A 25,046-nucleotide genomic window follows, 5' to 3' on the forward strand; every position below is an offset into this window, starting at 1 on the left:
AGCATTGGAAAAATCAAAAAGCATTCATCTACAGCATTTCTACAGCACGTAGCACCTTTGTGCATTAGGTTTCAACCTTACAAATAACCACCCACTTCACTTAACGTGCAGAAAACATTGACATGCAAATCGATACACACACAGCTAGCTTGTGGAAAGTGTGTTTACAGTGGTCTTAAATTCTAAAGGATGCTCCCGTGCCATTCCTGTAAGCAAATGGTGAGCTTTTGCATTTATTCTCAGCACTGCTGTTCTTTGTACCAACCCAGAATCTGTGACTGAGAACAACTTACTGCTGCAGCTTTCAGAAACATAAATTTAACTCAAGTGGCTGTTTAACACTGAAACACAGGAAAACATAAAACATGAATTCTGTCAATAAATCTGGGGTATTACCAAGGATCTATCACACCAGCAGATAGCCTGAGAATGCATACAAAGCAGTGATTATCTTTCAAAATAATTATCTTGGTCAGTCTGATCTAAATGTGTTGGCATCAAGAGGAAAAAGGGCTTTTCAAGAGATCTTTCTTATCTTCTAAAACAACATACAAAAATAGAAGCCTGCAGAATTTGTTAACATTTAGCATTTAATCTTTTTAATGGTTGAAATAAAAATACTGAGAGCATGTATCCATCTTGTACTAGTGGAGAACTGGATTTTAGCTTTTAAAATCTTCCAGCTTTTCTAAAAGAAAAAGCTATTGCCCAAGACCCTTGGGATAGCCATTAAAAACAAGCTTTTTTTAACAAGATAATAATTTTGTTTGATTTAACCAGTGCTGAAAGACTCAATCTTCCTAATTTCCACTCAAAATAATTACTATTTCCACCATTCTCCTGCATTACAGTGGCAAGATGCACATGCAAATCCAGTATCATGAAACTGCCCAGATTAACTTGCTTTTAAAAATGCATGGCTATAGCACTGCAAAAGTGTCTTTAAAAGGAAATTCAAAGACACATCAAAAAACAATCTTATGTTAGTACTTGCTATGTTTATGATCTGCAAGAAAGCTAGTTTAACCACTTTTTCTGATCAATTTTACCGATAAAGAAACCACAGTTCTACCAGCAACATCTGAAACGGCTACATGTTCTTCCCTTCCCCGCTGATCTCTGCAGCACCTTATTCTAGCATCACTTCGCCCATGTCCCTCCCTTTCTCTCTGGGTTCCTTACAAGCCTCTTATGCAGCTATCAGTGAAACCACAAGGATGCTCATGCATACAGAAAGAGCCCTAAGCAAAGCAGCAATACGTGTAGGAACAAGCTTAACTTCAAGTGCACCGTATCACTGACACGTACCAGAAACTCGCCCAACCCTACAGTACGCCTTCGCTACAATTTTAATGGGCCACAGAGAATCAGATCTTCGAGTCATTGGTGAACTTCAATGAATTCCCCATCAGGCACTTTTTTCTGAAGTACCCAAGGGATAGTCTAAACTCAAATTTTGTACTAACGCTGAGGATTTAATCATCGTCTGACAAAGCATCAACTTCAAGGATACAGCTGGACTTCCACGTTCCCATGGTAAAGCATTCCCTTAAAAGCACTAGACGTGACCAAAATATGGGAGGCTGCCACTACAGGTAAACCAAAACAAGCCTTATAGTATACGTGTGCAAGACTTAAACCAAACCTGACCAAGTCAGGACAGATAATATTTCCACATATATTAACCTAAAACATTATGAGCAAAACAAATTAGTATTTTAAAAACTTCATTATAAAACCACAATCAAGAAGCCTACAGTGACACTGATGCATCGAATGCTACGCTAGATAGCAGTGTTATGTTCTTCCACAGTGCCCTTCAACTGAGAAGCACTAACTAGGCTTTCCATCAAAGCTCACTTCTGCGGCCCTTGTCCAAACTAGATATTGCTTTCTTTAACAGCCACTGTCCCGTGAATCCCTGTAAATAGATTAGCAACACAGACCGCAGTTTATGCAGTTTCAAGACAACAAAAAAGACTTTTTTTGCAGAACTTGTAATGAATAAGAACATAGAACAGCTCTTCATACACCATTTGCAGTAGGTGAGGAAAATTATGATACTTGCCGCGTCTATGAATCAGAAGCCTAGACGCAGGCCTTGGAAATTAAGTTCCTCATCTAAGCCTGATGATTTCATAAAGGATCACATACTTTCCAAACTTTAGAGATAAAACAATGTTAAATATTAATATCTCTTTTGTTACTGATGATAAATCTGTCTTTACTGAAGTACAACCAATAGAATCCACATGCCCTCTTCCGCTGCTCTAGAACAACACATTTTATGCATGTTCCTTGTCAGCTTCTATGTCAGGAATTAACTGTAGAGCTTCTCTGGCTCTCTAAGTGAAGGGTATCTGAAAGCCTAATCATAAAGCGAAGTAGCTTCAAGATGCACCTGTAATCTGCAGTGCAAAATATATTAGAGCTGAGTAAATTATTAGTATCAGAAATACTGATACTGACCAATAGTTTCACTTAGTGAGACCAGTATGCACTTTAACTCTGCTTTACATTGGAAAATGGCCCATTTACATCTTGTTGCAACAGCAGGTTTTGGGGAGGCAGGGGTTTGTTTTGTTTTTTTGTTTTAAAGTAAACTCTCTACAATGAAAATCTCAACAACAGTGAGCTCCTGATCTTCCCAGTCTAATTCGCCTCTCAGATAAGCAAATCTATTGGTACAGGATAACTTCTTAGTCATCTTTGAAGTCTCCAGCACACGTTCAACTCCATTTCTATGTCATAGATACATTCCCAGCCTATAGTGCTAAGGACTTCACCAGTTCACAAGAAACCTTAGCTAGCGTTGACTACCAAGGGGATTTGTCAGTTTAAGTCTTACTCACGCTGTACCAATTTTTAAGAGCACACTCTTCAGCTACGAAAGAGAAAAGCTGAACCTTCAGAAGGACAAGGTTAAGACCTGCAGCAAATTCCATCACAGGGGAACACCACTCCTGCTATCTTAATCCTGTGTGTCCTCTCTCCCTGCCCTCCCAGACAATTCTGATCTCTACGATACTATCAAAAAAATCTACTCCTCCAGCTTCAGAAAAGGCTATCTCTAAAACAAAACATAAACTGAGATGCCAGATGATTTTTTATTACTAATTTAATTTCATTTTAAAAGTCTAAAAATAAATCAACCGCCTTACTTTAAACCTCCAAAAGTAAGCTGATAAAGCTCTTCAAAATAATTTACCTTTTAAACAATTGAAATACTTATTTGAAATTAAAATATGTTTATTTAGTTGGAAGTATTATAGTGATTTCAAAATTATTTACAAAAGGAGGACAGTCACTTCACAACAGTGAAAAAACCCATGGTGCATATTAACATGCACATCCACATATGGATTTTACCTCACCAGCTACTCCCTCTAAAAAGTATACTAACCATATCAATTAGGCCTGTCAGTACAACCAAAATTTTGTAAAGATGTAGTAAAACAAAGCAACAGACTGTTTTCATGGCAAGAACACAGACTACTCTGTTATTAATTATGCCAGTGTAAAAAGAAAGAAAAAAGGAAGAAAGAAATCAAGAGATTAAATACTTGAGTTTTCATAGAAAAAAACAGACATAGAAAAAAAACCCCACAGTTTGAAGAGAAGTTTTCCTTTGAACTTGCCAGGAAAAACAAACGAGAACTATCAGCATATGGATTTGAGAAAAAGAGCAATGTTGGTATGGTGACCAGACTGGAGGTTCACAAAAATATCTTGTCTTTAATTTCACGCAGCTTTTTTAAGATATTTATTTTTTTTGTATCAAGCTATGTTGCAGCACTGCTTGATAAAAAAAATAAAACCCACCACCACAAAGTCCTCTGCCTGTCACACTTCCGCTTCCTCAGTAATGTAAATGATAATAGAAGAAAGACAACAACCAGAGAAAACGGCAGAGATTAGAGAATCCTACCAGCGCCTGCAAGTAGGGCGTTTCCCACAGTTTACTCCCTCCCTCCCCAACAAAATTACACCTACAAGTAAGCAGACTCTAGCAGGGGGCCAGAGCTGTGTTGTTCTGCAGCTAGTGACTCTGCAAGCACTCGCTTCCCACAGGGTTACCTGATAGAGGGGTCCGGCTTCCTGACAGCAGCCAGCCAGACCACACTAACACTCAGCGTTTGCTATATACAACAGCAAATAAACCATTCCAGGGCGACGGATGCAACAGCCTCACGAGCCAGGCAGACGCCAGCCACACTTCCCACACGTGCTCAGTGGCTCCCGCTGACCTTCCCTTTGCTACCTCAGGTAGGGCTCAACCACCCTTGTTCCCCTTATCCTCACAACTAGCCGCAACCCTAAAAAGAATATTTTAACAGTGGGATAAAGAACATAAAAACAACCTCTAAACAGTTTGAACGTAGCCCCTGCCCCATGTATGAGTTGCAGAACCCTTACAGACCACCTGCATCTCCTTTATGCAGCACCTGGTGCTAACAGAGCCTCACCACAAGGGAGGGCTTCCCGGGCACTATCCCAATTAGCACCAGTCTGCTCAAGTATACGTTGACATTTTGCTGCAGACTGAAGGATGCATTCTAGAAGAAAAAGTCTGAAATAGTTTTGGTGCAGGCACCTGACAGGCTGACTCTGTGCAAACCAACTCAGAAATGCAGCGCAGGGAAAGCCAGCCTAACGCCGCGCAGCCAAGAACCAGCACGGTACAGCGCTGGAGCCAGTCGAGGTTCGCTCCCTGGCACCACATGGAAGCTGCTGCACAGCCTTTTGCCACAGCTGGGGGTTCATGCTGCGTTTGCCTGCGTTTCCTAGCACTACAGGGCTAGGGATAAGTTTTGCAGCACAAAAATATCATTTCTGTAATCCCACCACATCAACACCTGTAAAATTAGTTTAATCAAAGCACGCAATTTTCAAAACAGGGATTTATCTATCTATTTCACCAGACTTTCTCCAGCATCTCCAAAAAATAAAGTAAGCATTATCCCAAACCAGAGCCAGCAAGAACTTCATAACAGCTGTTACAGTTAGCAGTAGTGTTTTGGCTCATTCCTCCCTTCCCTCATAGTCATGTACAATATTTAAACAGTCAAGACGAGCTCCTCTCACCTCTTGAGGAAGTTCCAGCTTAGACCTGTCATCCAGCCCGTTAGAGTGCAAGCCCATGAGGTAAGGGACAGGAGCATCTAGAAAATGAAGGAGGGATGCTGGAAGGATAGGAACATACACATGCTGCCACTGAAACGGAAACATTAGTGCTGTGATGGTCTCTGCCACAGTCATCAGTCTCTGATAATCTGAAAAAGATCAAGAAAAAAAATTCTTTCACAACCATTTTTAAGTAAATGAAGAGATTTAAGTTAAAGACATGAGAGCTTGCTTTAAAACAGAAACCACAAAACCCACTACTAGCTGAGCGGCATGTTAATGAAAGCCCAGACTTGTACACCCAAGCACATTTTGCTGAAACAACAAAAAGAGCTCAACGCAAAGTAGGTCATTTTACAAGTCATATGGAAATGAGCAAATTGAGTCTCAGCATCCATTAAGTCACCTTTGCTACCTATAGCAGAGTTACCAGGAACACCGGTTTGAGTATGGAAGCAGTATTGTCATCAGTTAAGAAACACATCGGAAATAATTTCTCTTCCCTGTGCTTACGGCTTTCTGTGGAAGCCTTGGATGAAACCCAAGGCATCTGGTATGTCTCAGATAAACATTTTTCAAAAGAGCATTTAAATGTCTATAAAGCATGCTGTATAGTAGCCAACCCAACAGCGCGACCAAAATAACTGTGTAACAAATAAGAAGCATCAGCTTCATTTATCCTTCACAAAGTGCGAGCAAAGCCTCAGTTCAATGTACCAACAACTCATCTCCTAGAATTCAACAGCAGTGCTAAATGCACCTGTGCCACACGCACACCAAAAGGTCTTTTCACTCCACAGCTGGTGGATGGAGCAGTTAACGCTGCAGTATGCTGGGCCAACACCTCACCCTCCTCTTTTGTACTACGGAACCATCTTTAAACATTTCTTCCGATCTATGCACTGTAAAGGAAGAGGCAACACCAGATGAACTCGGGGCATGTGGTCTAACACAGCCGCTGATTCCTTTCGAGCTGTCAGGCTGGACTAAGTATAAAACAAGACAAAACAATTCCTACCTTCCATCAAGCTATAAATACAGTACAAATTAGAAGCATAGGATGCCTTTTTCACTACTCAGCAACAATATCCAATTCCAGCTAGGAAAGGGAGGGGGAGGGGGCAAGTAGGAGGAAGGGAAAAAAAAAGTATCTGTATCCTTCATATGTGTGTTGGGGTGTGGGGTATGCATGTCTCCTAACACGTTCATAAAACTACAGAGAGTATGAAACTGGAAAAGACACTTGAATGCACAGGTTCAGGTGCTGAGGTTTCTGAAGCTGTTGCACACTGTCGCGGAGTGCAAATGAAAACTGCAGGAGTAACATCTGTTCTAAACAAATGTTCTGGAAAAAAATTAAGCTTAACTGTGTACTTCCTAAGGTTATGGCTTTAATTCTATCCTTTAGCCATCCTCCACTCAAAACCTGCAGACAGCAAAAGACAGGAGCCAAGAAATTAAGTTCCTGGCATTCATGATAAATTTTGTTTGAAGATAGAGTTGTGGAGTTTGGGGTCTGCAAATAGTCCCACAACCTAAGTGGAACTCAGCACAGGTTTTGCTAACACCAGTCCTAATTCTGCAATCTAGGCTTTTGATTTTTCTTTTGAGACCAAGCTCTGGTGGTGGAAAAGGTTACTGCACAGAGCTACCTGTCACTGCCCCACAACAGATCTACCATGACTGAAGCCTTCCAAACAAAACAAGAAAGAATAGCTTAAGCAGTTTAAAATTTTTACTAAACGCTTACTCTGACTGAAACACATTAGGGAACAATTAACCAACATCACCAGCATCACTCCACCTATTCTGCCTGGATACCAGTTTCTGCCTACACAACTACTTACTGGTTTGCACCTTTAATCACAACCTGACTGCAAAGAACTGATGAATTAATGATAAGCTTTGGGAAGAAGAATCCATTCCATATCCTATTTTCTTCAGCTTTAAAAGGAACTTTAAATGCAGCTATAGATACACAAACATTCCAGCTGGTTTGCACTCAGCTTGTTTATTTGAAAGAACAAGTCTCAGAATAGAAACAGTGTTTTCCTACTACACAACACCTCCCCTGTCTAACACTGCTGGCTAACTCAAATAGAGCTTCTCCCTCTGCCATTAAGCTAACTTTAGTATTAGCCTTTCAAATTAATTACAAAGTAACATCAATAATTCAGAATTTCTATCCACTCAGCAGCTACCTCCTGCAAATGAGTTATCTGCAAATGCAGCTCTCTGATCCTGGATATCCACACAGCTTCGGCCATTCCCAACTATTTGGCCCACACGGTCACAGCACACAAGGAACAATGACTACATTCTGCAGGCTTTATGCAAGCCAGGAGCTGCTGGCAAAAGACAAGGCCAAGGGCAAGAAGCCTGAAAACATAAACCAAAATAACTTGCATGTTTTCTTAAGTTACACCTATGCTGAGAGGGTACGGAGTTACTTTCATTTTAAAAAAGAAGCGAGCAGCACACACTTCTCATACCAAAGCATTCCATAAGACTTAAAAATAACAACAACAACAAAAAATTTGAAAGAGGGACGAAGCACTTCAGTAGTGGTCTTGCTCTTGCTTTGGAAACTGGAATATGCTTTTTCTGGTGCAAATGCCACAGTCTTTTGGCCTTGTGCCGTACAAGAGCACTGGCAGGGAAAAAACAACATACCACTAGTGCGGTATTCGTTTGGGAAGTACTTAATGATGCAAGGAAAAGAAAATCCACTGTTTTTTAACATGGCTACTGAAAAGCACAGAAAACCACCAATTTGTTCTCCTAACCAATTACTGTACGTAAAATACCTTACCCTTTAAAGTGTGTATGAAGAGTTATTTATGCTACTATTTATCTATATCTAGTCTATCTAGACATTTTTGTTGATCTGTAAAAGGCAAGTAAATCCAGGAAAAAGAAGAATGGAGGGGTCTTGGGTCTGGAACAAGAGGAGCAGGATGGGAACAAGGTGGCACTGTAAGAACCGTGATTCCACCTCTCCATTCTACCAGAGAGAAGTCTACCAAGTGCCTACAGAAATTCTCTGATTTGGCCAAATTTAAAACATGACATGACCACACTCTGGAATATTTTTTTCCTTCTAATCTTCCTACTTCACAGTTCACAATGAAATACTGTTGTGCTTGTCAAGTAATTTCCATTCCACATGCAACTCCCATATTGCTGCTTTGAGCAGAGAGTCGCCCCTACAGTGGTGGATCATTACCACAGACAAGTTAGGGCATCTTCAGAAAGCATATGGATAAACCAGAAAGATGGGCTACTTGCCAGGATTAAGCTTCTCGTTATCCTGAAGGTGAACAGAAAGGCACAAAATTTTATATGCAATCCGTATGGACGGGCAGCATGCAATGCAGTTGAGCCATCAGAATACAGCCTTCCCTAAAGGGATTGCTTTGGGCATGCTGTTCATAGCAGAAAGCGTGGTGTAAAAGAAACATTTTTTAACGAATTTTTCTGAGCACAGCTCAGAGAAAACATACATTTCTTCAATTGGGCCTTTCACTTAAAAAAAAAAACAAACCTGTAACTGCAGTAATAACAAACTGGTTAGTACAAGCAGTGGGTCAAAGTGCCTCCTGTTTGCATTTACTTCTGTGATTAAAGATGCCTGCACCAAGCAGCAAGTTCCCTGAATCATTGGAGGCATAAGAAGAAAAATGTCCTATCTATGAGATTAGAGTTGGTCAAAACAGAAACTGTTTAAGATCACAGTCTGTGGCAGTGGCACATCACACTTCTCCTTTTATTTTTTTTTAGCTGTTTAGAAAATCATCATCTCCAACCAGATTTCACAGCTGTCTAAATTCAGGGCGCCCTTTTCAGAAGAGCTCTAAGTGCTCCACAGAGATAAGGAGTAAGTCTATTTTACAGATATAAGAACAACATAAATTGCAGGAATACAAACCAGCTCCCACAGGATGACCTGTGAGGGCACTACTGAAGGCCTCCAGCAACACTGTCTCTCTGCCGAAGTTCCTCAGCACTGGCTCAGCACTAGGAGCAGTTTCAGATTCTTCACTGTCTTACAGGCACCTGCATTCCTCTAACACTTTTTCACACGAGAGACAACTCTCTCAAGAGGACAATCAAATCGAGGTATTCATTCCCTACATTTGGCTTACACTGCCTTACACTTAAAGGCTGTGCCAATATAGTGGGACAAAAGAAGAATTTCCAGAGGCACAAAGTCAGAAACATGTCAAAGGAATCTTAAAGCAAAACACATTCACTGCCAAGTGAAGTTACTCCTATTCCAAGGACTGACTGCAACTTAAGATGCTAAAGAGTTTCAGGAAGAATTTCATTTGGCAGCAAAGTCCTCCAAGAGTTTTGGTTGGTTTGGGGTGGGGTTTCTTTGTTTGTTTGTTGTTTTGTTTTTTTAAAACTAAATCTTACAAGCGAACCCTCTGATCCTGACACGTACTGTTCTAAATCTGAATCCACCCAACGAATATTGCAATCTCGTATGATCTAGGAGAATGAGAAACGATCCCAGCCACCTCAACTGTTACAGGTTTGAGCACCAAGAGATTTAACAAACCTAAAAACATTTTTAAAAGTTAAGATTTATATTCTGAAGGACAACCTAGAGCTCACACTACTACTACATATGCAAGAATTTGAGAAAGCCCTTACAAAAGTTCAACCAATTTCTGAGTGCACTTAGAACAAAGTGCACCATTAGCTGTATCTCCATTCAACATTCCCTGTTAAACAGCAAAAAAAGTTAGTCAACCATACAGAACAAAGAGCAGACTGTATTAGGAATATTTTCCAGTTAAAAGCAGAACAAAAGAAAAGAAACAACAAACCCAGACGTAAAACGAAAACAAAACAAAAGGAAACCAGTAAGTATCAATAATCAGAACCTCAGTCACAAGTTCCATTTTCCTATTGATATCCTTTTAAGAAACACAAGCCATCACTTTACTAAAACAATTTTCTAATTCACTGCCATGTAGAAGAAAACAGAACGTCCCAGCAAAGACAAAAACAGAAATTACAGGAAGAAAAAGCTGACTTTTTGAACTTCAAAGTATTTCACACCCCCATTTCAAGTAATATGAAAATAGAGTACATGAGTATCAAAAGCATTTTAGAAGAGTCTTCAACCTGGTCGTTGGCAACACCAGCAGTACGCAGTAACTTCTGTTATTATCTCACTAGGAGCTCTGAAAGTATTCTGAACATTAGCAAACTGCACCAAAAGGCTGTAAACAGGATGCAGATTAAGCAGCCCAGTATTCACAAATTTCAATGCAGAAAAGTGATACCGACACCATATTACTTATTATTTGATAAACAGATGTTATTTCAGCTTAATTGCTGCCTATCCTCTTTCAAATCAAGCTTCATCCACGTGACTTCAGCAATAACTGTTTCAAGGCCTTAACAGAGATTTGGGATTTAAATTCAGTTAAATAAAACTTTTTTCAGATAATTTTATTTCAAAGTAACAACTGAAATGTGACTTTGGGTACTCAACGAGAAAATTATATTTGCATCATTAATTCTTCTTTGGAACCCTATATAACTAACTGTATCCTCTCAGACTGCATGGATAGTTTGCAGAGGTAGGAGGGAATTCAGCTAAGCAGCTGGAGAGGAACATGGGAGAAGGCACACTACCCTACCCAACAGCACATTTCCAGAGACAACAATAAAGGGGACAGTCAGTCCACAAATACAGGAGATTATGCAAAAGCCCAAGTTTTAAGTTTAGGTGCCTAAAACCAGGAGCCAATGCAACGCTCTCTTTGCAACTCCAGTTCTTTTCTTGACATCAAAACCTGCACATAAATCAGCCTGACTGCATTAGTATGCCAATGCCACTTTAATGCAGCTGTTCTGTTGTTTGTGTGTTTTTTAAAATTCAAGAAACGAAAAGACCCTGTGCCAGTACAACTACAAGGTAAGAAAACAAAACCCAAGTACTCACGCTGTGAATAAAGCAGTATCTGAAATTCCAAAAGGGCACAGGTAAAAAGTTGAACCACATTTTCTACTCCAAGCAATTCAAAAACTTCTTTAACTGGAAAATCAAATAACGGTAGTTCACTGGTGCTTGGCCTCTGGCAGATAATTGGTCCATAAACACCTGAAAATTTTAATGACCTTCCTGCTGGAGGAAGAGGAACCTCATAGAGAATATTGTAGATGTAGCTTTCTAAAGGTAGAGGTGGCGGCTGAGGTGAAGTCACTGCTTGGTGAAGTTGTTCTAGCACTTTCTTACAAGCTTTCATAAAAGACATTGGAGTAATCAAGCAAATGCACTTTGAGACATAGAGTGTGTCTCTGCTGATGTCATAGGAGTTAAAACGCTGTAGCTTTGAAACAGAAGTGCCATTGCAGTCTCCAGTGCTGCTGCAGCTATCTTTGTCGTTTGTGGGTGGAGTATGAAGAATGTCATATTCAGCATTGTGCATATGATACAACGTCTGCATTGCACTGCAGATCTGTTTGCTAGTAACTTCCTCAAAAAACGTGAGAGAAAATCCAAATGTCCGTGAGCCATCTTCACGAGTAATAATAAAAGAGTGGAACTGAGGTTCTCTGGAATCTGCTTGTGTCTTGAAAGCAAGCCCTTTAGGCATACACAGCTGCAAAAGAGGGGGGAGAAGAGATAACACCAATTAATACACACTTTTCTCTCCCCTTGCCTCCAGGAGCATTGGTGAAAATAGGATTTAGAATCCACAGATTGCCATCGTATTTCACTTTAAATTCCATTAAGTGTTAACACCTCTGTACAAGAAAGTAATATGCATCTAAATCAGAAAAACTAAAGGAACATATTAAAATGGCTGTATGCAGTTTCTATTGAAACCCATAACCATTTTGCTACCAACCTCAACTGGAATAAAATAATAGAATTCAAACTCAGACGAAGGGAAGTATTTTGGTCACCAAGCCCAGAAACTTAACAGAGAACAGTTCTATGTATTATCTAAATTAAGAAACTACACCACATTCTATTAAGCAGAAAAGTCATGCACAAACAACATTCATTAATTGCAGACTAACTTTGTTTCTCTACCAACTCTCTAGAATCATAGAACAGTTTGGGTTGGAAAGGACCTTAGAGATCATATAGTTCCAACCCCCCTGCCATGGGCAGGGACACCTTTCACTAGAATGCAACAAAACAGTTGTAAAGGAACAAAAAGACTCTCCCAGGCAGTAATCACTTAGAAGTTTTAAGTTAAATTTCCTTTAAAAAAGTCCCAATTAAATGAAAAGTTCTTTTGAGCCTGCACAATTTAGAGAAATCCACTATTATTTCCAATCTATAATAGACTCCACATTTTTGTCAAAGAAAACATAGATGAATGCCTTCAATTGTTAAGGTAGTCTTTTGTCTTAAAAACATGTGCCATTAAGTGATACTGACCATTCCCACTGCATCCTGGTCAAAAGGGTTCCATTCAACATTCTCAGGATAGCGAGCAAGAACTTTGGATTTAAATGTGCGTCTTAATGGAGTCTGTTCAAAGTTCTCCCCTGCAGGCGAATGAAAAATACAGAAGTAAATATTTCATTCTCTCTTTAAGCTCAAATAAGGCCAAAAAGCAGGATATCAGCAGGTAGATGTGAGGATAAGTGAATTATGCACATACTCCTTGTAAGAGAAACAGAAAACGCAAGACAGTTAGTTAGCATATAATCAGACAGCAGATATTAGCAAGGATTAGCATTGTAACATTTCTGTATCGTTAAGTATCTGTGCTTTTCTTTAAATGTGGCTGCCTTGAGACTGTGGTCATGACAGCAATTCTCTACACTACTATTCAGATATTTCAGATTCTTGTTAAAGCATAGCTAAAGCATCAGTTTCAGTGGAATTTTGTTACTGAAGAAAAGCACAAATAGACAAGATGCAAAGACAATGCAAGTTTAAGACAGACAATACAAGTGGCATCACTTAATTTCTTCAAGACTTAGGAAAAAAAGAGTATCCACCGTCTATTACAAGAAGTTAGCTGTGAAGAAAAGAGTCTAGAAAGTCAAAAGATCAAGAACCACATAAATGCCCATGAAGACAGGGTATCAGATGAACAAAGAATTGTGCTTTTTTTTTTCCCCACACTTTTTCCTTTACCTTCTGTTGCACTTGAAATGAAACGGCTGGCACCATCTCGGGTTTTAGAGGCCTGTATATACTGGCATAAAGCTATATAACAAATAAAAACAACACTGCATTATAAATTTCATACTGTCGTCTGTAATCACGTAGCTAACACATACCAGTAAAATAACAGAAGTATTCTATAGAGAATTAGCATGCATAATAGTCTACTCTCCTAATACGCTTTTTATACATACACAACTTTATACAAATTTCTCATTTCAGGTACGTAGTTCTTGAAGGAGATGATCAGTATGTAACAGAAGCTCATAGTTCCTGTATACACAACCAGAATACCGATGCAGCAGTAGGAATTACCTGCTGGTGAAATGAAAAGGTTTACATGTTAAACTATAAAAATACTCCTGAAGAGCAGATGAAGAAAATAACCCCCAAAACAAGACCATTTCAAGGCCTTTAGAAGTCTATGAATTTAACTGGCTCGGTCCGATTTTTCACAGATGCTATCCCGTACATGTACAGTCTTGTTTATAAGCTCTCAGATCTCCTCCAGAGCAATGATTGTTCATTGTGATAGCACAGAACTTTCTGCAGAAAGTCTTCTGAGCATGTGTAGTTGCTTTAAAAAAAAAAAAAAGCACACAACTACGTATCTTAAAATAAGCTTAGCTATCTTACTAGAATGCAATTAGTTAAATGAGCATGCAGCTGTTGACAGCTGCACTAACAATCAGGCACAACTGCATGAAATCATATGCTCTAAATAAATGGAACTATTTCAGCAACACCTGCAAAAGAGAAAACACACTTCAACTCCTCACTTGTTTTCTTACATGCAGCAATTACATGGCAATAGAAATTGATTTCAGAATTGGTTGGGTTTGTTCTGTACTTTTACAGTAATATCTAAAATGTTCAATTTCTAAGCCAACTCAGAATCTTCATTTCGTGTATTTACTTCCACAGAGTAGCCACACACTGAGACAGTTACAACACCGCCTATACACAATAAAGAATCTAACAAACACATTACACCAAACAAAACTTTGTCCTTTGACAGCTGAGAAGTCACATAACTCTGGACTTTGTTTAAACTAAGTCTTAAATATTACCTCAAACAGGGAACTTACCCTGAATCAGGACCTAGGACAGGTCTCAATACCCAAAATATTCACATCTATTTTGCTAATCCTCTGGGTTTTAGCACTGAAACTGAGAGGGATTGTGGTTTTTTCCTCTTTGTCTGAAAAATCACAGGTCAGCTGATTTTCATACAAAACCACTCAGCTATATTGTTTATTACTTTGTTCAATATCATTGTTCAGAGTGAATAAAAAGCATATTTGGGAAAAACTAAAGAAACACGTATAGAGAGGGGGATAGTTAGGAAAAACCCAACACAACTTCATTGAAATATAACCATCTTGGGAATGAGCAGAATCAATGACAGAAATCATAACAGCATTTCTGCAAGAGCTAGAAACAATCTTAAAAGATGAAAATAAGTATTTAAAGAAACTTCCAATCTCCCAGAAAGAGAAAGAAAAAAGGACATAATGACACATCTCTGTTCACCAACATACACTCAAGTAAAGACAGTCCTCTGTAAAAGAGGTTTCAAAAATAAGTCAGGAGATTTAACATACCTATTTTTATAAATATTTTCTATATTTACATCTGTGCAGATGATGTAATGTCAACTTTTAGGTAACTGAGGAAAAACCTCAGACATTTACTAAGCTGTTTTGCTCCTGTTGGGCTTTTTTCTTCCACAGACATAAGGGAGAATATATCTGAAAGCTAAATTTTCTCATGAACTTGGAAACCACACACCACAATCATCGAGTTCACCTATGTGCAAGGTCACACATGTTTTGGAAAAAAAAAACCAAAACCCACTGTGACTTGAAGACCTTTTCATTAAGACGATTAATATTGCAGAATACATGATGCTGCTCTTCCCTTCTGATTAAAAAAAACCAAAACCACCACTGAATGGATGCTTATACTTTTTAAGAAGCCTTGCCCCATCTCCTCCCAAGAGATATTCTCTCCAACACACACTTAAATTTTTTTAGACCTGAAGTCTGCTATAATTTAATGAAAGTACAGAAATTGATTTCTGGAAACCCACCAAGACTGATCCAGACAGAAACATAAGGCAACACTTACACTCCTTCCTGTAATTCATCAAACCATTCAGCTGCTGCACAGCAACTGCTCTTGCCGGAGTGCCTCCATATTACACTTCTTTCCCAGAGCCATGCTGCTCTGGGTATCATATTTATCGTGTTGACTTCCACATGAGAGTGATGCTCATTTTATCTTTCAGAGCAGCACAGTCTTCCATCTTTAGCCATCTCTTTTTTTAAGACCCTTCACGCTTGTAACAAAGGAAACCAGTGGACCTTCAGACCAGTGATGCCAAAGATACTGACAGGGCAGGGAATCTCAAGTGACAGCTCACCAACAACGTCTGGCAAGTTCAACCCAGGAACACAAAGGTGATCTGTGCAACTCCAGGATGTTGGCCACCTTGTTTTCTTGCTGTTGCAACTAATGAGAACCCGAGCACCAGCAAGTCCATTGCCTAAGCTCCCCCTTCAGTTCTCCCGCTAAGCAGCTAGTGGGTGTCACTGGGTAGCCATCAACAGACCAGGGACCAGGGACGGGGAGAATCCACAAACATTATTTGCTTCTATCCAGAGCTAAAAAGCAATTAACCCTAAATTTCTAAATTTATGATCAGTCAGAAGCCTCAGACACAAACGCCCTGCTCCAGCAAAATACCAACTGCAGCAAATCTCCAGCAGTCAAAAATAACTCATGGTTTCAAAATCTGTCCGTGTGAATGAGCCATCTGATTAACTCAGCACTAACTAAAATGGTTTTGATAAAAATACTGAAGACAAGTGCAGGTTTAACAAACACAGGAGACAAACCACAGCAAAAATGGACAAAGTTTTATTCTAGAACTGAGAAGATGAAGACGTTAGAGAAGATAAATTGATAAAAATATGATGTATCCCACAGTTTCAGAGTGAGTAAGAGTTCCACACTTCATGATTATCAAAGAACTGCTACCGTCAAACCATGCTTTTCATAGGTTCCTCTCCTCTAGCAGAAGTGATGGCTAGAAAGTACTTTCCTTACTGATCCAAATTACAATTAAAGAAGTCCTCAAACATGATTTCTCTGTAAATAATTTTTTTTGTGCAAGTTCCAGGTAAAAGGGACTCTTTTTATTTTTTTATTTTTTTTTTTAATGGAACACAGTATCACCTGCTAAAGACTAAGGAGGCCTTTCAAAAATGTTTGATGATCCTTACATACCCATTATTACTCAGCTGTCTGTCACAGCACAGGAAAAGTTCCACAGAAATGAAGATGCAAACTGCCCTACAGGCTACAAACTTGCAATTAGTTTGGATTTAAAGCAGAAACAGTAATCAAATTGCTACATATACATAATTTGCTATATACGTAATTTGTCAGGAACTGTCATACAACATAAAAAAATCCATAAACATACAAAATTCCAGGACAAAGGAAAAAAACCAGGAATACTTCATGAAGTTTCAGGTCAACACGCTTCTCAACATTAAACCTTCAAAGCAGTAAGAATCCCATTGTATTTTGTAATGTAAATAACATCACGAAAACATTGAGAAATATCATTTCACTTGGCACTGTACAAATCCACAAGCACCAGTTCAGAATGAGACCTGGTGCTGCACCCAGCAAAGGAATGACAGTGAAGCAGAGAACCTCAAAATTTCTTTTTCATTGGAAAAAAACACTATCGGTGGCATCCCACTCGAAATAGGATCAGTGAAACAACTTGGATTAAAAAATAAGTAGAGAATGAAGAAGGGGTTAACAAAGATTAATGTTTCACTAATCCAGTTTAGCCCACGTCTGCACAAACAGCTTAATCAGCTCACAGTGATCCCACAAAACAGGAGGGAAGCAGAGAGTAAACCACAGGCACAGAGGTTCTTAAACTGGCGCACTGAACAGAACACGGGACTATGGTGGAGTTTTCATAGTTTATAGGGGTAACTGAGTGACTCCTACAGCTGCTGCTCCTCCTGAGGCCCAGCTCACCCACCTGCTGGCTCCTGCCATGCTGGGTAATAGATTTTTCAACACCAGCAACCACCATCTGGCTTTAGTAATGCCCTTTCCTTCCTCTCCCTTCTTTCACACACTTAATCAACCCTCTCCACCACAAGATGGAAGAGAAGCAAAGATGCTACAGCAATCAGTGACTTGAAATTATTTTATCCATCTGAACTGTAGCAAAAGCAAGCTATTCCCCCTGTTACACTACGCAGGCAGTCACCCTCATTATAGTCCCGTATCACTCTCCCCTTATTTGTTACCATGTAATTTAAAAAGACATGCATAAAAGACTTAAGTTCTTAAGAGTAAGCCTGCTTATCAAAAGGGAAGTCACCAGCTGGGCACAAGCTCCAAGGCAGCCTCCCAGCCGAGGGATGTCCAGGATGCCCAATGCTGGACTGCCAGCCTGGCCCTGCTCGTTCTGCAGTGGGCAGAGCTCAGCTCACAGCAGTCCTGCACCGCAGCAAAATGCACTCAGTACTGGCTGGATTAAATCGCACCTACGAGGCAGGGGATTCTCCAATCCCTCCCTCTCACCTCTTCAGTAAGCTGAACTCAATGGACTGTATTGCACACATACCAACCTGTTCAAGATGACCAAAGAGCTGAAAGACATTACATTTAGCTGGAATACGTAGTTAAAACCAGCCCCTTGAAGCCCCCATCACTCCTCTAAAAAACATCTGATACGATTTGCAGTGTATGGAACCATAAGGCCTGACAGACTTCCAGCTCTAGGGTTAGTTATACCACCTTAAATGATGCTGGCCTACATGTCTGTAACGTGGGATGTCCTAATTACAAGCACATTAGAACAGCTAATGCATGCACTCCGAGTACCCTACATTTGAGCTAGGAACTACACCTCATTTTATTGAGTGATACCTTACTGAATCACCTCCTACTGAATGTCAGCTGTATCCCAATACAGGTTTGTACCGTACCCTGGCAACCTCTCTGGCTCTCTTCTTTATGCTCCTCCCTGCTCTCACCTGTATGATTTGTCTTATGCTCAGCCTGTGAGCAGAAGACAGTTGGGTCTGTGTCTTGGTCTGATGTGTAAGACTTATGAACTCAGAGATGCTACATGGAGTTTCCAACCTGTGCAGGACAGCATTGCTTTGGAAGTACCTGCGTGAAACCATCCATATCAATGGATAACACTTTTCTACAAGGTTATACAAAGAGAAAAAAAGTTACAGAAACCATAATAAACTGAAGCATTCTTCGATTCAGTAACCTGCAAAACCCTATATACCAAGCTTTCCTCAGCTTTGAGGGGGAATTAAAAAAGTGAATTCTGCAAGTCTAATTTTAGCTCTTCCCTGACTTACTGCCTTCCGTGCTCTTCTTCAGGAAAAGAAAGAGAGAGAAAAAAAAGTCTTCCCAACACAGTAATAAGAACATTGGTTAGGTTGCACAGCTGCAGTTTCCATTATTTATGAACTCCCCCCAATATATAAAACAATTATGTTTCAACTGAGAGTGGATTTACTGTAAGTTAAAAAGATGAAATTTTGAATTCTCAACAAAAGATGACAACATGACCTTTTTAAAGGGCTGGAAATTCAGACTTAAAACCCTGCCACCACAGAGACATACCTCTCACTCCATTCCTTTCCCTTTTTTGACTAAGCCATTTGCGAAGTTCTGTTTACAACGCGACCATTTGTGTGCAATTTATGGCTGCTAACACTATTACTAGCTGCATGTAACTATGCTAAGTAGTAACATATTTCCTGTCAAACCTTCATGTGTAGTCATGAAATAAGCTAGACCTGTACTGAAAACTCTTAACACGTACACTGTGAATTCAAGCTATGTCTGCTAATCATATACGTCCTCTCAGGCAGCTTATAGCAAAATCAGCAACACATATCTAGATGGATTGCTTACAAATTTCTAATACAAATCCCCAAGAACACTTTTACGTGATTGCAATGATTCAGTTTTCCCTGCTGAGTAGTTTGTTTCTTTATAAGTATGCTTCTAACCCCAGATTTTTTTCCTCTTCAATACATCAATCAATCATTCTTCTCTGTAACCCACACTCTGCCATGAAAAGTTTCCATTCATGTAATAAAGTTCTATCTAGTCCAGCGGAATACCATGTGTCCTAAGTTGTCTTTAATTAGAAAGGGCAAACTTGATCAAAAAAATTGCCAGGGATACTTTGCAAACAAAACTTTTTAAAAACTTATACAGTCTTTTGTATATGCTGTCAATTCACTGTTTAGTTTTAGGTTTTGGGAAGTGACTGCAGTGGTGCAACTCTAAAAATTAGGCAAGACTAAGAACTGTACAGGAACTTCTCGCTGCACAATAGCTGGAAAAAAAGTCTCTGAGCAGCTATTTCAGAGATAGAATCTAGCTCAGTTTTCCCTCTATGACAGTAAAGAGCACGTCAGAAGAAGCTACACTAGTTACCAGAAAAAGTGCCCGATGAAAGAACTAAACACTTGCACAAGACTGATTTTAAAGAATCATCAATACTGGCACTTTGTCTGTTCATCAAGTCCGCTGATCTGCTCAAAATAATTACAAAACAAAGACATCCAGAAAGCTACACTGATTCTAATTAAGTGGTTTGTTGCTTTCACCCTGCCACACAGCTTCTTTACATTCTTATGATACAGCCTGTTATTAATTCAACTCATTTGGTCTTGGTGTACAGTTATTATATACACGACATCCAAAACATTAACTTCATACTTTCCACACAAGGACACTCTCACCACACAGAGGTTGTACATGCAATTCCTGCTGCTGCTAAAATGAATGTCTTAATGAAGCAAATATAAAACAGCTTCCAACAGGCATATTGCTGTAATTAAACACATGAATAAGAACAATGAGAGTCTGTAACAGCAACAGAAACTACGAGCCATACACTTAGGGCAGCTTTCCTGTACTATGCAGGAAAACTGAACTTAGGATTCAGAAGACTCCACAGAGCCCTATAACCGTACCCTTTACTTATGCACTTTCTACACCACATTTCAAAGAATCTTGCAATGGTGGGATTCATCCCAGCTTGCGTGGCGGGGGGCGGGGGGGGTTGGGGCTTGAGATTGATCTGACCATGACAGCCAAAGAGTTGAGACTTTCCCAAGTGCGGGTTGCAAGTCAGACGTCAGTCAACAAGGGGATCTGAATAGTGCAAGAATTATAAACACTGCGCAAAGAACAGACTAATTCTATCCTGCTTTCACTTAAATAATAGAATGAAGCACAAAGCCATCATACTTAGGTGAAAACAGACATCATAGGACATTTTGAAAACAATCTCTCTCATTCTTGGGTTTTGGATAAAAACAGAGTAACTGCAATAGCACACCTGTCAAAGGACCTAACACACAGGGGAAAAAAAAAAAAAAAGTCTGAATTGTTTCCAAAGATACAAGAATGTCAGCAGTCCACAACACGTTTAGAATTAAGTTAATCTAAAACCAGCAGCTAATGTCATAAACAGTAGTAGGATTCCCACTTCAGCCAGAAATCGTTCTCAGCACACACAATAAGGCTATAGATATTAAGATAATTATATTTACCGAACATAAAATTACTCCAGCTCCAAAATTTATGGTCCAAGTTTAAACAAAAATAGTTGGCTGGCAAAACAGAAAGTGTGCACACTTCTGGAATCCACACTGTAGAAAGGGTGAAAGTACAAAGCAAATGAAAGCAATTTGGGGGAAGGGGGGCACTGGGGGGAAGAGCTGGTGTGTACACTTCTGTATTGAGGACTTCTTGATTAGTCAAGCTGACAGATGACCAATAGTTGACATTGTTACATTGTAAAAGCAAAAACAGGTGCTTAAAGATGCATGCAGGGAAAGACAGTCAAGCCAAGAATCAGTATCTTAACAGCAAAGGTAAAAGATTTTTGTTAAAAATAAGATTTGCCATGTTTCCACTAGCCAATGGAAATGGTCAAATACTCTATTTCCAAGTCTTAAAAGTAAAACTGGGATAATCAAACAAATAATTAAATTATATGGCCTGTACCACACTAGATGTGAAATGAGATGTCAATCTGTTGATTCATTCTAGCCCTTAAAAAACAGACAACAGGAGGGAAGCTAAAAAAAACCCACAGACCTAGCCCTCTGGAGAGCAATACCATTCTGATTTTTCAGAACTCTATATTCTAATATTAAAGAAAAGTCCGTTCAATACATACCTAGAGAGCTATTCATATACTAACAATTAACCAAAGTTTACTTTAAAAACTAAAGAGTAAGTTTCTCTGATTCCTTCTTTAACAAATACTAAACCATATATAACTGCAAAAAAACCACCCTCTACAATGTAGGCAATAAACATCCAAAGTTTGGCAGGCTAAGGCAAGAAAGACATTAAACAAGAATTCTTGGAATAAAGACCATGATTCAAGAAAACGTGCAGCTGCCAAATCTGTAAGCAAACAGCCACTCCATCCATGGACAAATGCCTTCAGATTATGACTTGTTTCCTTCCTTCCAGTTCCTCCTCCTCAACCAGAACCGCACGTATTTCTCATTAGAGAAGGCTCCCTTCCCCAGCAAACCTCCTCCTCGGATATACACAAAGAAGAATTCTTCCCTTTTATCCTGAAACACATAAACCCTCTGTCCTTCACTTCTATCCCCCTTTCCCCTGTTGGCAAATCCACCTGGCACAGTACAAGCTGAAGTGGTGGGACAAGTTTGTTACTGGAACTGGGACTTTTACCAGTTTTTAAAGCAGATCAGGTTATCCATATGAGAAAATCTTCAGGATCACTTTCATTTTACTGCAGCACTGCTGTTTAAGCAGCTGGAATGAGGGTTTTCATTCACTGCCTTCAATAAATCCGGGGTTTCAACCACTGCCTCTGGGGGCTGTCATTCCACTGGATTTGCAACAGACCCACAATCCATGATTTTCACACCTGGGACTTCCTCTAAAAACGTCTTTACACAAGTTAGTGTTCCACTTTCCCTGACAAAAGAGCTCAAAGGCAAAGGCTGTCCACTGTCTGCCTTGCTAAAGCAAAGGTGCAAACATGCACTAGGGACACGCTGCCCTCTCCTTAGGTATCCATCCTAAGTGCAGCTGAAATGTGTGCTGGGTGGAGTGCCATCCTGCATCTGTAAAAGCTGAAGGACTTTCCTTAAAGGAAGTAGAGAGAAGGGGAAGGAAATAACCAGAGTGACGAAAGGCTCCAATTTATTTTTTTTCCCCCCTGTTTGTCATCTAGGAAACCCAAACTTGCTTGTAACAATCCCTTATTCTAAACCCATGAGAAAACTCTCCTTTCAGCATACAACATACACCTGAATGTTGAATGGACAAAACGTACAATTCTTCTACTGCAGTCACCAAAAAGGTGAGGACAAAGAGGTAAGTTAACCCTAATCCATCAACTGTAAAAGAGCCTGCTGTTTTCCCATTTTCTTTTGCTTTCCCGAATTCAAGAATTGTAATGTTTCGAGTACTGCAACACCAAGAACCTCACTGTGAACTGAAATAAAAAACTAGAGTTCATCTCATTACTGGATGTGTAGTGTGAACTCCATTGGATACAAATAATCTCTTCATCACCCAGTGCTTTGATAGCATAAATTCTTCCAAACCCTCTACAGCAAAGGAAAATTTAGAGGAGTTAATATATGCCCACTCATCATTTAAGTTCCAGCATTCATTGAGTTGATAACAGAATATATTGCCACACATACTCTGGAACAGTTTCAAATGCTACAACAATAAATTTAAAGCACCACAGAAAAACAGCTGAGGACATCTGCATTCTGTGATTGTAAGGTCAGGAAACCAAAAGCTTTTGTTTCTGTTTTTCTGGTACTGTCTCAAGGAGGGCGGGAAGAGCTGGGACAGGGAAGTGACAGAAGAAACCATCAAGAATCCACAGCAGCTTTTTAAAAAACAAACAGGAAAATCCCAAAGAAATTCCTCAGCTTGCATCTTTAAAAGCATCCTAAATCCCCCACTTTTTTTTTTTAAAAAAAAAACAAAACAACAAACAACATTTTGCACGTAACACGGGAAGGCAGATGTACTCCATGGATTTTAATCAAGACTGCCCAGCAGAAATTTTAAAGGAAATGTTCTTAAAAACAGAATTGTTTTACTGAACTACTTTTCTGTTCTAGCCACAGAAAAAAGACTTCCAGAAAGATATTTAGGTCTGCTTCCAACTAAACAACAGGAGCAGCACTCAAAATTACAATGACTGGCGTGTTCTCTGGGGCGGGGGGGGGCAGGCACTCCCATTACACAACAGATATGAAATATGTGCACCAGAAGACACCAAGAAAGGAAAAGGGTGGCTTCACTTCAGAATAGAACACAGCTCTTTCATGTGTACTAGAAATATAAAACAGAAGAGAAGACAAGCACATTTTAAGTATATTTAATATAGAAATCAGCTGTTTCCTCATGCCCCTCTAAGACTGCCAAACTCTGTGAGACAGAAAGCCCGAGCAAACAGAAGCACAGACCATCTCAGGCAACCCTCCTGGAACCCCTGTGGATCTCCTTTTACTGTGACATGTCCCATCCATTTAAATGTCCTTACTTGTTGTGCTCCCATTGCCCTCCAGCTCTGAGGACGGATGGAAACACATCTGTAAAAGCACAAGGACCAAATGTTATTGAAGCATCTGTCCAGTCCTTTAAGTATTTCTATTCTTCTGGGATACCACTGAGGTTTTGCATTAAAGAAAGGCATATTTTAAAATGCACATGAAGACTTTCAGGCAGGTTCCAATGACATACAGAGGTCAGCAAAAAGTTCTGCTAGACAGCCATCTCAGTACAGGGGTCCTGTGTAGTATGTTTCATCTTGCTATCTAACCTTTGAAACCTGGGTTTTGCAGTAACCTGCCTTAATAAGGACTGCCCAAACACCCTCCCCAAAAACCGCTCTGTAACAAAGTCATCTTTTTCCTTTTTTTTAAAATAGAAGTGACTTCTAACACCAGAAAATTAATCAGGTATCCATTGATCAGACTGTCAGCAAATGACAAAACTCCAAAGTTTGTCTTAGCTCTGACTATATCCTTCCTCATCATCTCACCAACCACTTGAGTTTTCTTCCTTTTACATGTACCACGTCAAGCTTACCTTTCTTCTTCACTAGGCACGATTCACATTTTCAATAATGTTTTCAATACAAAAATCTGATTAGAACAGGAAGAGCAAAGTCCAGTACTTTTGTTCAGTGCTGAAAACACAAGTCACTGGCCCAAGTTAACCACCTGTAACTACATACCACCCCTTTGTTCCAAGTCATGAACAAAGACGATGGCTTGTGGTTCCACAGAACCAAGGTCATCGTGACTTAAATCCCTTCCCTGGTCCAGCTTGAGGAAAACAAAACATTATGTTACACATCGTTTTACCTGTGGAAGACTTTATATGAAGAAAAGGGAAGAAAAGACACACAATTGAAAAAAACAAATATCCACACACATACACACCACACAAGTACTTCCCAGATCACACACTGCCACCCACACATATAGACTCAGGACTATTCCTGCAATGAATTATTCAAAGAACACTCAGTACACCTCATTCAGTGGACACGTCCACATTCCTTCATTTTCCAAGATGAGATTTCCTCTTTTTAAGGCCTCACCTGTGAAATGGCAGCCATTCTCATGGCCACTAACACATACACGTGCAGACCTCTGTGCTGTGAAGG

General features: G+C 39.6%; 1 protein-coding gene across 13 annotated transcripts in view; it reads right to left on the minus strand.

The window, feature by feature from the left end:
- Positions 1-25,046, minus strand: part of DENND5A (DENN domain containing 5A) — a 70,875-nt gene that overhangs the window by 37,419 nt on the left and 8,410 nt on the right. For 10 of the 13 annotated variants that reach the window (XM_037401960.1, XM_037401959.1, XM_037401966.1 and 7 more), the window contains exons 2-5: positions 13,247-13,318; positions 12,539-12,648; positions 11,087-11,747; positions 5,086-5,273 (exon numbers count right to left, since the gene is read on the minus strand). In XM_037401960.1, the coding sequence (XP_037257857.1) occupies positions 5,086-5,273; positions 11,087-11,747; positions 12,539-12,648; positions 13,247-13,318 (1,031 nt within the window). The remainder of the gene's footprint in view (positions 1-5,085; positions 5,274-11,086; positions 11,748-12,538; positions 12,649-13,246; positions 13,319-25,046) is intronic. The other 3 variants (XM_037401961.1, XM_037401972.1, XM_037401968.1) reach the window with 1 other exon arrangement.

The sequence above is a fragment of the Falco rusticolus genome, chromosome 10 (genome assembly GCF_015220075.1).
Source record: "Falco rusticolus isolate bFalRus1 chromosome 10, bFalRus1.pri, whole genome shotgun sequence".
Lineage (NCBI taxonomy): Eukaryota > Metazoa > Chordata > Aves > Falconiformes > Falconidae > Falco > Falco rusticolus.